The sequence below is a fragment of the Oryza brachyantha genome, chromosome 6 (assembly GCF_000231095.2).
Source record: "Oryza brachyantha chromosome 6, ObraRS2, whole genome shotgun sequence".
NCBI lineage: Eukaryota > Viridiplantae > Streptophyta > Magnoliopsida > Poales > Poaceae > Oryza > Oryza brachyantha.
In genome coordinates, this window is record NC_023168.2 from 21227748 (window position 1) to 21241207 (window position 13460).

The 13460-nt window shown below is 45.4% G+C and overlaps 3 protein-coding genes across 3 annotated transcripts; 2 read left to right on the forward strand and 1 right to left on the reverse strand.

Annotated features, from left to right (window-relative positions):
- The first annotated feature begins 241 nt into the window (after positions 1 to 241).
- Positions 242 to 3835, forward strand: LOC102717443. Its single transcript, XM_006656416.3, has 6 exons — positions 242 to 1136; positions 1277 to 1465; positions 1575 to 1727; positions 2435 to 2572; positions 2667 to 2796; positions 3513 to 3835. Exons 1-5 carry the CDS (start codon positions 872 to 874, stop codon positions 2789 to 2791), a joined length of 870 nt encoding a protein of 289 aa, XP_006656479.1. The 5' UTR covers positions 242 to 871; the 3' UTR covers positions 2792 to 2796; positions 3513 to 3835.
- A 2393-nt stretch (positions 3836 to 6228) lies between these two features.
- LOC102717720 (pre-mRNA-splicing factor syf2) lies at positions 6229 to 8545 on the forward strand. The gene is made up of 5 exons (XM_006656417.3): positions 6229 to 6589; positions 6713 to 6870; positions 6943 to 7183; positions 7875 to 8011; positions 8100 to 8545. The coding sequence occupies exons 1-5, from the start codon at positions 6337 to 6339 to the stop codon at positions 8325 to 8327; spliced, it is 1017 nt and encodes a 338-aa protein (XP_006656480.1). The 5' UTR covers positions 6229 to 6336; the 3' UTR covers positions 8328 to 8545.
- Positions 8546 to 11096: 2551 nt separating this feature from the next.
- On the reverse strand, positions 11097 to 12746 carry LOC121054751 (F-box/kelch-repeat protein SKIP25). Its single transcript, XM_040525321.1, has one exon. It carries the CDS (start codon positions 12587 to 12589, stop codon positions 11333 to 11335), a length of 1257 nt encoding a protein of 418 aa, XP_040381255.1. The 5' UTR covers positions 12590 to 12746; the 3' UTR covers positions 11097 to 11332.
- Between the last annotated feature and the right edge of the window lie 714 nt (positions 12747 to 13460).

A 13460-nucleotide genomic window follows, 5' to 3' on the forward strand; every position in this document is an offset into this window, starting at 1 on the left:
CCATGATTTTTAGATCTCTGAGAATATATATATATATATATATATATATATATATATATATATATATATAATTTCTATTCACAGATTATTTTTCATTTGTAAATATGTTGTTTGGATTTTTTTTTCAAAAAGACACCAAAACAATCACCACCAAAGGTTGTTTCGGACGAATTTAGTAACACTTGTATTTGACCTTCGCTTATGCTTATATGTAAATTTTTTGCATCTTATATGTAAAATTTTTGCATCTTAAAACATTCTTTTGAAGTTGATTATGAATTTTATTCATCATATTCTATTTTCCTATTGTTTTTTTAGGTCACTGTCATTCAACTTGTTATCGTATATTATTTTTTAATAACCGTTTACGCTTATTTTGAGCGAGACAGTGAGTCAGTCAGAGCTTGGTACGGAGGAGCATCAAGGTGATGAAATGTTTATTAAAGAGGTTTTTCAAAAAATATACTGAAATATTAAAAATTTTAGTATAAAATTTCAATACCTCACAACACATTACCGTATTTTTGAGACGAACACGAGAAGTGGAGGCGAGCAGATGGACCGGACCGGTGGTTCTTGGGCGCCGCTGCTCTACCACCAGACAGTTGTTGCGACTTGACCCCTTCCGCCATTTCCAACGCCCTCCTCCTTCCTCCCTCCTCCTCCTCGTCAACCTTTCAACTCACATCCTTCTCTCTCTCTCTAACCACGACCACGAGTAGCGGAGCACCCGTCGTCCTCGGAAATTCTCCGCACCATCATCTCATCTCGCAAGTCAACCTCCTCTCCCCCGTAGTTATTCGGTTTTCGTTTCGTGTTCTTGCCTTGCTGCTGCTGCGGTTGAGTGGGAGAAGCTGAGCCGCCACCGGTGATGGAGGAGCGGCAGGCGGTCAACCCGGCCTGCCCCAACGCCGGCAACCCCTTCCACCGCTGCGCAGAGTACTGCCCCGTCCCTGCTCCTGCTCCCGCTTCCAAGCCCCCGCCGCCGGCCGCCCGACCGGCGCAGAACGGGACCGCCGCGCCCGAGCAGAACGGGGCGAACGGGACCACCACGCACAGCGACGGCGAGCTGCAGGCCAAGCCCCGCCGCCGCGACAGGGCCGGCGGATCCGGCGGCCTCCCCTTCTACGTCTTCCGTGAGCACACCTCGCTCCTCTCCCCAATCTCCCACCTCTCTTTGCAACAATTCACAAGAAGAAGAAGAAAAAAAAAAAGGGTGATGCTATGCTACGAACGAGATGAGAATTCGATTTGATGTGTTGTGGTGGTGATGCAGTGCGAGAGGGAGCGGATGGCGACGGCAAGAAGGTGGACCCGCGGTGCCCCAACGCGGGCAACCCGTTCCACGTCTGCACCGAGCACTGCGCCGCCAAGATGGCCGAGGCCAGCCGCTCGTCGGAGGGAGGGAAATCCCCCATGTCCCTCTTCTCCCGCCACTCGCGCCGCTCCTCCTCCTCCTCTGAAGGTTTGTTGTTTGCCACTTTGCCCCCATTCTTACTACCCGCCACTGATTGCTGGGCTATTGATCTTTGCGGTATTGTCTGCCACAACGAATTCTTGGATGGTTGCTGCAGATGGCAGCGTCAAGTCGGGGAGCAGCAGGAAGGTGGATTCTAAGTGCCCGAATGCTGGTAACCCGTTCCATGAATGCACTGAGCATTGTGCTGCCAAGATGAAGGAGGTGGATCGGCAGAAGTCTGATAAGAAGTCTTCGTCGCGCAAGAAAGGTACTAGCATATACCAGTGGCCTTCCTCTGTTTTGATTTTTTTCATCGTATGTTAGCTTCCCCAATTATGAAGTTAGTGTAGTTAAAACCTAACCTTTAGTAGTGTTTGAGGTGAAAAAAAAAAATCTAACCTTCCATTTCTAGGGGAGTTGGGTACTAAACCACCTTTTGTTTTTGCCCTAAACATAACTAACCATATGTCCCTTAAATGACACTAATGTTATAACAAATTAGTATGCACTGTAAATGGAGTTTAGAGATTAGTATTTATGGAAGCAAATTGGGAAAAAAATGACTAAGTTAACCGGCTTATGGGAAAGGAAAATAGAGGGGGACCAAGTAACCAACCATGGATGCTTGCTCACTAAAATGTTTGCCATTTGATGTAGCGGTAACTCGTGAGAGAGAAGCAGTGATACCCTTTAGCTTTATTACATTATTGTAGTTACTATTATTGTGTTCCTCCTATATTAAGTGGTGCAATGATAAGAAATTCCCAAATAATTTGTTCCATTACATTGAAAGGATTGGATCACCTACAAACAATTGTGGGTACCATAAAATGGCTCATGTCTTAATCAATGGCATTTCTGGTGGAGTGGTGAATTATCAACGTGCTTATCCGAATATGCTCAATTCAGAATTTCAGATTGCATTTTATATTTTTCAATTGGTATTCTTAACAGATTTTCTTTCGACCTCTGCAGGGGGAAAGGAAATTGCCGTGGTGCAGAATTGGAAGGTGGATCCCAGGTGCCCAAATGCTTCCAACCCTTTCCATATATGTGCTCAATACTGCTTCGATCATTTGAATGAAGTGGGGCAGAAAAATACGAGCAAGCCAGGTAAACCTTCTAGTTAACCCAACAGGTAGTGGCATTTTAATGGATACAAAAGCTTTGGCAGCCATTTTTATGCTTACTATCTCTCTGTTTTCAGACTCAAAGAAGGGCAAGGCTGTTCTGAAAGCAGAGCAAACAGGAGAAATCAATCCTGATTGTGCGAACGCATCCAACCCCTATCACAAGTGTGGGGAATATTGTAAGAGAAAAGGTTATAGGTAGATAAGGTAATGCAATTTCTCTTTTATGTTTGGTTGTTCTTGCCCATTAAAGTTATCTAGACTTCATCGATGGATGTGCATATTAACCAAACATGTTTTACTTAACATGGGTGATATGTTATCAAGCTTCAAGCCATGATTTGGTTGTATTAAAGTTCAGCTAGCTAAGCTCTTTTGGCCCAGTAATCCTTCATGAAAGTCTATAGTTCAATATCATTTTAGTACCTGTGAAGTGTCAGCTAGTTGAGTCCACACATCATATAATTAAAAAAATGTTATCTTTCAGCAAGTTTGTAGATGTTACCTTGAACAACTAGTAACTAAACCATCATGACCTAGCTATGGACACATCATCTTTCATGCTCCCTAGAAGGCCACTGAAGCTTTATATCTAATTATATGCAATTTTCTTTAGGGACTGATTATTAACATGTAATGAGGAGCATACAAAAGAAAAGCCTTTTCATATGATATTTTTTTGGTCAACCTTTGAAAAATATTATGAGCTGTAAGCATCTGGTCAACATATCTTTTTATTCCTTGCCAGATAATCTGACGTGTTCCAGATCTGCAGTGATTTTTTTTTTTGGAAAAAAGATACACAGAAGCATTAATGTGATGAACATAAGCAGCACATGCCATGTTTTTTGTATGCTTTTTATAATCATACAAGTGATTTCTTTGTTTATTTGAGTTAACAGTATCTCCTTTTGTGCTCTCAGGCTGGCGATGCAAGATTTGTTCTCCGGATGATGACGATGATGAGAAAAAAAAAGTATAGCCCCCCGACAGTAGTAGGTTTCAATAGAAGCTGTGTTTCGATCAGCTCCTCTTTGTATTGTGTCTGCAGCATCTCAATCTTTGCTGTGTTATCATGTAATTTCTACACACATTCTACCACCATTCGCTCCCTATAAAAGAGTCAAATATTCTAGATGTAGCATAATTTGTCCCGTGAAGATTGTAAAAATAGCAGCGTGATGTTTCTTTCTTTCTTTTTTGTAAGATAATGGCCTGCTTATATAAGTTATAATTTTGTCACAAACCAAATGGTCCACAAACCAGTTTTTTCATTTATTCTTTCTTCCATCACTGTCCATATTTGTTATAGAAAAAGATGAGAGGCATACAATGTTTGTTAGCAAGTGCTGCTTCTGAACCAAGATTTGTGGCCATTAATTTCCCTTTTGTTTTATCATCAATGAGCAAGGGGGATCCCATCATTGAGATCAACTCGTTGACAAGTATGGCTGCCCTTTCTGGTTGTCAGGATCTGGTTGTTTAATGTTCTTCCTTTTTTTTTCCCCTTCTAGAATCTGTGGCATGGAATGAAACCATTGGTCAGCATAATACAGCGCCATCAGTAATTCAGGATTCAGTACTACTGTACACATCATGTTTACTTGTTGATGAGGAATGCCTGAAGCTTGGACTTTTCAAACTCGTGTTAGTTCATTGGTTGGAGACGTCAAATTCAGGTCTGGAAATTTCTTTTGACCTGGAAAAGGAGAGAATTTTCCAGTGCTTGCAGCATTGCTGATGCGCATGATGATGTGATCACCATTCAACGACACGGTTGGTTGTGCGTTCTGATTTTATTTATGGTTCACACGAGGACGAAAAAGAGGTCTCAACTCCAAACCTGCATGAAGAAAAGAAAACACACCAAACCATACAGCCAATCAAAGCTTCTGGGAGCACAATCAGATTAACTGCAAGTTAGCATGTCTGTTCCAAGAGTAGCAGTTCGTCCAACAGAATTGGAAAACAAATGAATGATGTCATGATGATGCTCTACTCACAGAATTTGTACTGATTTAGGGAAAAATCAAATAACAAATTTGTAAATAAAAATTAATTTATAAATAAAATTTTTATATACGTGTTGACAGTAATCTAAAAGAAAATGCTAAAAAAACATGATGAAAAAACTCAAAATCAACTCTAAATTTAAGATTAAAAATCCAAATTTTGTTTTATAGGCATAACTAGAAGTGAAAAGATAATAGTGTGAATTTGCTGAATATACACTTGAATATACTGGAATTTGGCATAAAATGTGATTCTTCAAGATCGTGGAGTCTCTGCTTTGGTTGAATTCTTGGGCCAGTTGGGACCTGAAAACCTTGTTTTGGACTGCAAATGTTTTTTCTTCGTCTGTACTTATACTTGTAACCAAAATCTAAAATTAATTTTAGGCTTTCTTATCATAATTGTTTTTCAGTTTTTTATTTAAATGCTAAAAACATGTATACAAAATTTTTATTTATAAATTATTTTTGGTTTGTAAATATATTGTTTGGATGGCCCGTTTGCACGAACTTTCTCCTGCTCCTTCAGAACCAAGGGTTTTCAATCAGAGAGGTGGCCATGGATGTCGTTGACGACCCACCCCGCGTCATCGGCGCGCACTACAGATTAGCACCGCCGGTCCGCCACCATCGTTGCCTTCGCCGGCGAAGGGAGAATCTGTGATGCTTCTCGTTTCTCGAGCTCTGCGGTGGAGGATGAGATCTCAGTTGAGTAGCACCGGGAGACGACTTGTGGCTCCCTATCTCGTCGTCTTCAACTCCGGCATCGTACGCCCCGGTCTTCTACTTCCTCTGTCTCGCCGGCCACGATGACGACTAAATCTTTTTGCTCGTGGAAGAAAAAAAAAGAAATAAAAAAAGTTATTCTTAGTTATCTAAAAACTAATGCTGAAAATAAACTACAACAAAAAAAACCGTAAAATCAACTCAACTTTAAGGCTCAAAATTTAAATTTTATTTGTAAGTATAAGTAAAAACCAAAAGATGAAGACGACACATCCAATTGGACCTAACTCCTTCCGTTTTCTATATCGTTTGTCTTATTTAATCATTCTAAATATATAAAATTATAAGTTATATTTAAAGTGTATTAAATAAATTATAACAAAATAACTAATAGTAATATATATTTAAATAAGATGAATGGTTAAACATAAAATAAAAAATTAATGGTGTTAAATAAGAAAAAAGGAGAAGAAATTACATGTACACAGCCATACGTGAAAAATACTTGGGCTCAAGTCGAAAAAAATGGCTCTATATTGTACGATTTTGATCCATGTACATGCATGTTTTAACTTATAAAATTGGATTTACCTTTTTTACTTATTAGCGATGTTTAAATATAACAATGTCTCATTTTATGTTTAGATCACCTGCTTTATGCGACTCAGTTTAATCCTGTTTCTCAAAAAAAGAAAAAAAAACGTGGATGTTGGGCCGCGTTGGGGAAGTACTGCGCATGGAAAATTTCCACAAAACAAATGGGCCTTGAACGGAGGCCCAGTTAGAATCTCACTCAAAAACGAGATCGAATTCAAAGCAAAAGGCCCAGAGCCAGACAAGGCCCACAGAGGCACAGCCTGCCTCGCCGACCTCCCCATCCAATCCCCAATTCGCACCGCACCGCACGCGTGACGCGTGGTCTCCGGCGGAAGCGAGGCGGCGCGCGCTAATCCTCTTCTAGGGTTCCGTCGAAATCCCGAATCCGGAGGCGGGCGGGAGCTCGAATTCGATGGGGAAGGAGTCGGCGTTGGCGTCGGCGTCGGCGCCGGGGAAGTCGCGGCCGGAGTGCATCAACTCGTCGAACCCCTACCACGAGTGCTCCGACTACTGCCTCCGCAAGATCGCCGAGGCCAGGGAGCGCCTCGAGGAAGAGCAGCGGCCGCCGGCGGACCGCACCGTCCACCCCGACTGCATCAACGCCTCCAACCCCTACCATGTCTGCTCCGAGTACTGCTTCAAGCGGATCGCCGACGCCAAATCAGGTAGCCTTCTGATCTGAGTAATTTCGCCACGGGTCGGCGTCAATGGATCCTTGCTAGGTGTAGTTCGATTCGTCCTGACCCTGTATAGGATGCTTATGGAGTGTTCGATTGGCTTCTTTTTAGGGTTGGAGCGTGCGGAGCAAGAGCCATCCGATGCCGCCGCTGCCCGACCTGAGGGTGATGACGATGGTGATGCGCAGCAGGAGGATGCCGGTGCAGAGGACGGTTACCCGCAGATGACAGAGAAGCAGAAGAAGCTATTCGAGCTGCGGCTGAAGATGGTGCGGTCATCGACAACTTTTTTGTTTATTTTTCATTTAGATTCATATCCTTGATGCTTCTTTCTGACGCAGAATGAAGCTAGGAAGGCAAATCAGCAAGCGATGGTGGCGGAGAAGAAGAGGATGGAGCCTCGCACCGAGAGTAGAGGTGTTTCGAAACAAAAATGGCTTGAAGACAGGAAAAAGAAAATTGGAAAGCTGCTCGACTCAAATGGGCTAGACATGACAAAGTCTTACATGCTTGATACGCAGGAAACCGCCGAAGCAAAATACAAGAAATGGGAAAAGGAGCCTGCACCATATGGTTGGGATGGTGAGCCCCATCTCTTATATTTGTCATTCAATGGATAAACAGAGACGTGTTCTTTACTTTGGTGAAATTTGATATATCCGATCTCCCTGGACTGTTATATTGCTATTTGTCTGTCTTATGGTCAGTTATTGCTGCTGTGTTTATACATGTTTCAAGTAAATTCCAAATGAATTTTCTGAAGTTACTTGAGTAATTGTTGGGCTATTTGTTATCTGAGTATATATAGCATGTTGCTTATTTTCCATCAGGTTCTGGGTTGTATCAATGTGTCACCATTTATTTTATAAGTTTAGGCTGTGCTTTGCAAACATTACAAATATCTGTTTCAGTTTGTGCTGCACTTAAATGCTAAACCAGCTAGCTTAAATACTGATGTTCATAAAGAAGATACATGGTATATATGCATTGGACAAATGCACCCTATTATTTTTTCATCTAGCCTTCAGCAATGCAACAGCTTGTCATCGTTTCTCGTTACATAGTGCATTGTGCGCCATGCAATATGAGTGTCTATTTACATGATTCTTGATATCTGGAAATCCCTGATGCTTATTTATAGTCTGAATTCAGAAAGCGACAAGGTAGCCATAGTGGTATTTTAATTAAATTTCTGTTTAGTCATATTCTGTTTGATGTTTTAAATTTAAATCTCTCACCTATATACATAAATGGGGCGTGTTCTCACTTGCAGTTTTTAACCAGAAGACCTTATATGATGCATACAAAAAGCGAACCAAGAACATTGACGTTGACATGGAGGCATACAATAAAGCAAAGGAAGCTGATCCTGAATTTTATCGGGACGCTTCAAGTCTTCAATATGGAAAGGTACTTACCATCACACCAAACCCTTTGTACAAAATTGAGTTTAAAATCCTGTTATGTAGTCCTTATCGGCGGCATGTGCATGGCACAGGTGTCTAAGGTGCCAGAAGAAAACATAGACAGGATGGTTAATGAGCTCAAGGAACGGGATGAGAAACGGAAAGCATTCAGCAGAAGGCGCAAGTTCCATGAAGACAAGGACATTGACTCGATCAATGACCGGAACGAACACTTCAACAAGAAGGTTGAGAGGGCATTTGGCAAGTATACTCTTGAGATTAAGAACAACCTCGAAAGGGGGACTGCCTTGCCAGATTAACAACCACGCACAATCTCCCAGCATGAACCTACCCATTCTACCTTTTGCTTGTAACCTATCAACGATTTGCGTGGAAACTGTAACTGTAAGAAAGCCAACTCCGATGTAATGACGTGCAAATATAGCATGCTTAAGCAGTTATGTATTCAGATGTGCCGAGTCATTAGTCGAAGACTTGTAGTGGTGGCTTTATGTATTCAAATGAGTTGAATCATTCAGTGTACTGGTGTACCCACACTTGTACAACTTACAAGAAAGTTGTGATAGTGAGCTTTGGGCAATCGCCGTGTTGAGCAGAAACCGCACAGCACAGCAACAAGAAGTCGTCTCCTCGGCGTGCTTGCATCGCCGAGACAGCAGCGCTGTTCAGACAGTCTGGATGATGTCTTGATTGTAATTGATTGCTCGTAGAGGAGAGCTAACAATTAAGGTGGATCCAGAGTTTTACATGACATTCATGCAGCGACTAGTATGCTATCTATAGGCTTAAATAAGTTGTCACGTGTGATAAACGCTGATTAAATAAAGAAAAAAAAGAAATTGTATCTTATATGAGATATGATTTTCATGCAACACCTAAAACATAGCGTGAGGTAACTATTTACATGATAAAATGATGTCTATTTGTAGTTTCTTAATAACATGAAAAGATGTATAAATCATAATCATTCTTGTGTTATTACTGCTATTAAAATCTAAGTCGTTCGTTTTTCTCCCTACGTTATGTTTTGTATGCTACAACTGCCTCCAAACAAAAACACTCCTAGTCAGTCCATGTTGTATGTGCCTATATATCTTATGAGGCGACGTTTCGGTATATATTACTTATATTATAATACTGCTAGTAGAACTAATCTTGTTCATTGATTTAAAAGGGTATTTTCGTACTCTGATTAATATTATATTTATATTTATTATTTTTTATCACATTACGCACGGAGATAAAAAAAAACTCAGCAAGACCTACTTACTATCCCAATAAAAAAGACGATATTGCCCTCTTAGAATTCTACTACACCTAAAATTATTGGTAGTATAATTTAATCACAACCGTTCAACAAAATTAGATCAGCAATCTAGATTAAATTATACTACAAGTAATATGCACCGGAGTCAGCCACTTATATATGAAGAAAACTGAAAAAAAAAAAACAATCGCCCCTCCTGCCCTCCACATGTAAGGCATCACGTTCGCATGAAAATTAAAACAAATAAAAAGCTTTTTTTTTCCTACTCAATCCATCTATTGGACTTATTTTTAATCAGCCCATAGACAATCGATGTTACGGTGAAAATTATCAGTTATCTGCTTATTATAGAGAGTATGTTAGAAGTATACTGCTATCGGTCAAGCAAGCCGGTGGGTATCAGAAAGTGACTATTCCTAACCTTAATTGCTTGGTGTAGTATTAAGCAGCGCTAATTAGACTGGTTGAGGTAGCAACATCATGAGACTGTGTTGGGAAACTGATTTGCATTAGCATTCATCTGTTGGCTGTTCAGTCATAGCTGAGACTTGTGCCAAATGAGTATATCACTTTCAGACTTTTAAGTGACCTTTTAGAGAGATCACTCTCATGTTACAGTTCTTGTGGTTTCCTTTTTTTCTTCCTAGGTGAAGGGTAGCTAACAAACTGCAGATTTAATTTCATCGAAAATAGTTTTATTTTCTCTAAGATTTCCTTGTTTTTTTCTTTGATGTTGTATTGCGCCACTTATCTGGTCTGGAAATCACTCGGTTTTTCCTCAGAAAAAAGAAGACTTTGTCAGAAAGTGTGATGGGATCAGGACGTCGTGAACGCATCACTTTCAGAGCATCTGGGACTTGAAGAATTTGGCAAGTGAAGAAGGATGTAGAGAAAACCATTCAGTAACCAGAGAAAGAAATAAAAATCAAGAAATGACATCAGGCATGAGCAAATAATAAGGCGGTGGCTCTGTGCTGCACGGATGCCAAATACGCGGGAGATCGAATTAGCAATTAGCAACCAAAAGGAATCATCGTCTCGCGCGCAATTAAGGACGCCTTTTTGGCTCGTTTCCATCGTCCGCTCTGAACCTGACCGACCGGACGGGGAGAGGTCGCCGTCGGCGGCCGGCCACCGCGTCGCTCTCCCGCCTTTCGTCAATGAATCAGCCAAACTTAATTTCCCACGTCCAGATCTTTTTTTTACCCCCTCTCTCTTCTTTGTGATGACCGAGCGAGCGAGTTGGCCATGGACGACAGGTGCCTACTTTTCGAGCTCATTTAGTCATTTATAACCGACGACGAGACAAGAGGACACCAGCCAGGTCGCCGTCGCCGTCGTCACGGCGAGTGGCCGCCTCGCCCTCCTCCCTTGGAACCACGGCAACCACACGCGGGATATCACCTTACCTTACTCCCTCCGATCCCCTGCCCCCGCCGGCGGCGACCAGCCAAAGTCCAAACTTCTCCGGCCGCAGGCATGCCGGCCGGCAGGATTCGATGCATGGTCCGTCCACCTCACCTCACCATGTGTGTGCACAGCATCCACGCGAAAAGGAGATGAAAAAGATGAGGATGCGAGGTTCTTTCTTCCGGCATGGCGGTGCGGTGCAGCCCCACCGCCGGAGATCGACGGCGAAAGCAAATCAGCTAGCCATTCACAGGCAAGCAGCTAGGCCGCTGCGGTTGCCATCGCCCACGCGGATCATGCCACTTTGGAGCTTGCTTTTTTGGCGACGAATAGAACCCAAATTTTTGGAGCTAAAAGCAGTAGCAACAGAAATGGACCACGGTATCCAAATCGCAATGAACATTCACTCAGTCGTTGGGTCAACAAAACAAATTCGATTGATTGATTGAACGGAGGCATGCATGCATGATTGAGAGTGTTCTTTTGGGGTGGGGGGATCTGACTTGCTCCAAACAATCAATAAAAAAATTATCGATTTGTACCAAACGCAATCAAAACTTCAAAAGCTCTCGTTTTTGCACAGTGTTAGTACGTGTACCGAATCGCATATGCCGCATGCGGCTTCGCCTACTCGGGCCGGGTCATCCTGGGCAGCACGTGCACCGCCACCACCCGCTTCCCGGCCGGCGCCGCTACCTCCCACATGCGCGGCGCCGGCGGCAATTCCCTCCTCGCGGTTGACACCTTGGGCGGCCGCGCGATGTCCACCACCAACACCTTCGCGCCGCCGGGGGCCACCACGCATGCCTTGCCGCCGGCGACCGCCATCTCGGCCGCGCCCTTGAGGCGCTCGGACTCGGCCACCGTTTTCCACCGGTCGGTGGCCCAGTCGTAGGCCGTCAGCGCACCGTGCTCCTCGTCGACCACGTAGATGGTGTCGCCGCTGTCCGGTGGAGACGCGGCCGCGGGGCCCTTCCACCCGGCGAGCATGCCGGGCGGCATGTCCTCCCAGCGGCCGGCGCGGAGGTCGAACACGGCGCCCTCCTTGGCGCCGCGGCTGCGGAGGTTGACCATGCAGACCTTCCCGCCGGAGCAGACGGCCTCCGCGGCGTCGCGGCTGAACCGTCCGTCGCGCAGCGGCGGGATCGGCTCCCAGGAGGAGGAGGAGGACGGCGCCGCCGGGTCCCACGTCGCGCCGGAGCGGGCGACGGCCAGGTCGTAGCCGGCGCCGACGCCGCCGGCGACGAACACCCGGCCCCGTGCCGCGCCGGCCGCGCACCACCGGCGCGGGGATAGCGGGATCCGCGGGGCGAGCTGCCACCGCGGCGTGGGCGTCGCCGGGTCGAACACGAGCGGGCGGGACAGCGCCGGGTGCAGCGACTGCGTCGACCCGGAGACGAGGACGAGGCGTCCCGCGGCGGCGACGGACTGCAGCGGCAGCCGGCGAGCGAGGAAGGACGGGTGCCAGAGCATGGGCGGCGGCGACGGCATCGGCGGCGGGGGGAGCGCGTCCCACCGCCCAGCCAAAGGGTCATAGGCGGCAAACGACACGCCGGCGTCGGCATCCTCGTCGTCGTCGAGGAGCGCATACAGCGACAGGAACGGCGGGAACGACGGCGTGTACATGAGCCGCCGCCATGGCCGGCACACAGCGTGTAGAAGACGCGGCGGGAGCGGCGAGAGGCAGAGCTGCGCCAGGTGGTCCGGCAACCCAGGGAGCAGCGGCTGCGGCGGCGCCGCCATGTCGTCGTCCATGAAGGAGGCCGGGCGCAGGCGCTTGTGAATCTGGACCTGGCCGGAGGAGGAAGTGCAGGTATCAGTCGTCGTCGTCGTCGTCGGTGGCGGCGGCTTGCAGCAGCAGGGGCGCTTGGCCGCGGCCATCATGGGAGCAAGACACTAGTAATATCAGGCACCGGAGCGGGCCGGAGCAGGTTGCTTAGGCGAGCACGGCGGCAGCGGCAGTATTATATTGGGGGTGTACGCATGTGCGGGGGCGAGGTGGTACAATTAATCCGGAAAGGTGGGGTGCAATGGAGGGGAAGGCGATCAGACCATACCCATAGATATGGGAACTGGAGAGGGCAGCTCCAGCTTGTGTGGTTGCACTGCACGAGTGGTGATCGTAAAGCTAAGCTAACACAGCTGCAGCAGCAACACGGCCAGTGAGCAGCGAGCAGCGACGTTTGCCTCGCAATTCCTGCGGCTAAACAGGCAACGCACAGGCCCATGCGGCTAACTTTTGGGCACGTACTGCGTACACATGCTTCAGGGATTCAGGATCACTCGCATCACACACAAAAAAAAGTCAGAGTTGGAAGCTGTAGCGTTTGGTCGTCGCTGCAAAAGGCAAAAGCGGAGAACGCGAGGTTTAGTTGGCGGCCATTTCGTACTTGCTGTTAATTTTTTCCATTATAAAACCAGAGATTGGTTATAAATTAAAGAAAAATACTGGGAATATTACTCTAAGGACCAAGATAGCATTTATCGATAATTTTCTGTGCATGGTTGGCAAGATTTCTTTCGGAAAGGTGTTTCTTACCAATGGCTTCAAATAGTATGCAGTTCTTGTCTTTGTCAAACCAATCATAGCCTCATTTGTTGCACGGTAAGTGAAACCCTGATGGGTGGTGGCGAGGTGAAAGTGTGGCCGACCATGTCGTCCGTAGGATAATGTGAGGGCCTTTGTGTGCTGTTTGAATCACATTGCGAGGAGCTTTCACCATTTATTTCTACCTTGTGAGATCAAGACATTCAG

Bases quoted from the DNA above. Each gene is read 5' to 3' on its own strand.
- LOC121054751 (XM_040525321.1), bottom strand. From the start codon at position 12,589: ATGATGGCCGCGGCCAAGCGCCCCTGCTGCTGCAAGCCGCCGCCACCG.
- LOC102717443 (XM_006656416.3), top strand. From the start codon at position 872: ATGGAGGAGCGGCAGGCGGTCAACCCGGCCTGCCCCAACGCCGGCAAC. The intron at 1,466-1,574 runs GTTTGTTGTTTG...TGGTTGCTGCAG, and splicing joins CTCCTCCTCCTCCTCTGAAG to ATGGCAGCGTCAAGTCGGGG. The intron at 2,573-2,666 runs GTAAACCTTCTA...CTCTGTTTTCAG, and splicing joins GAAAAATACGAGCAAGCCAG to ACTCAAAGAAGGGCAAGGCT.
- LOC102717720 (XM_006656417.3), top strand. From the start codon at position 6,337: ATGGGGAAGGAGTCGGCGTTGGCGTCGGCGTCGGCGCCGGGGAAGTCG. The intron at 6,590-6,712 runs GTAGCCTTCTGA...GCTTCTTTTTAG, and splicing joins GATCGCCGACGCCAAATCAG to GGTTGGAGCGTGCGGAGCAA. The intron at 7,184-7,874 runs GTGAGCCCCATC...TCTCACTTGCAG, and splicing joins TGCACCATATGGTTGGGATG to TTTTTAACCAGAAGACCTTA.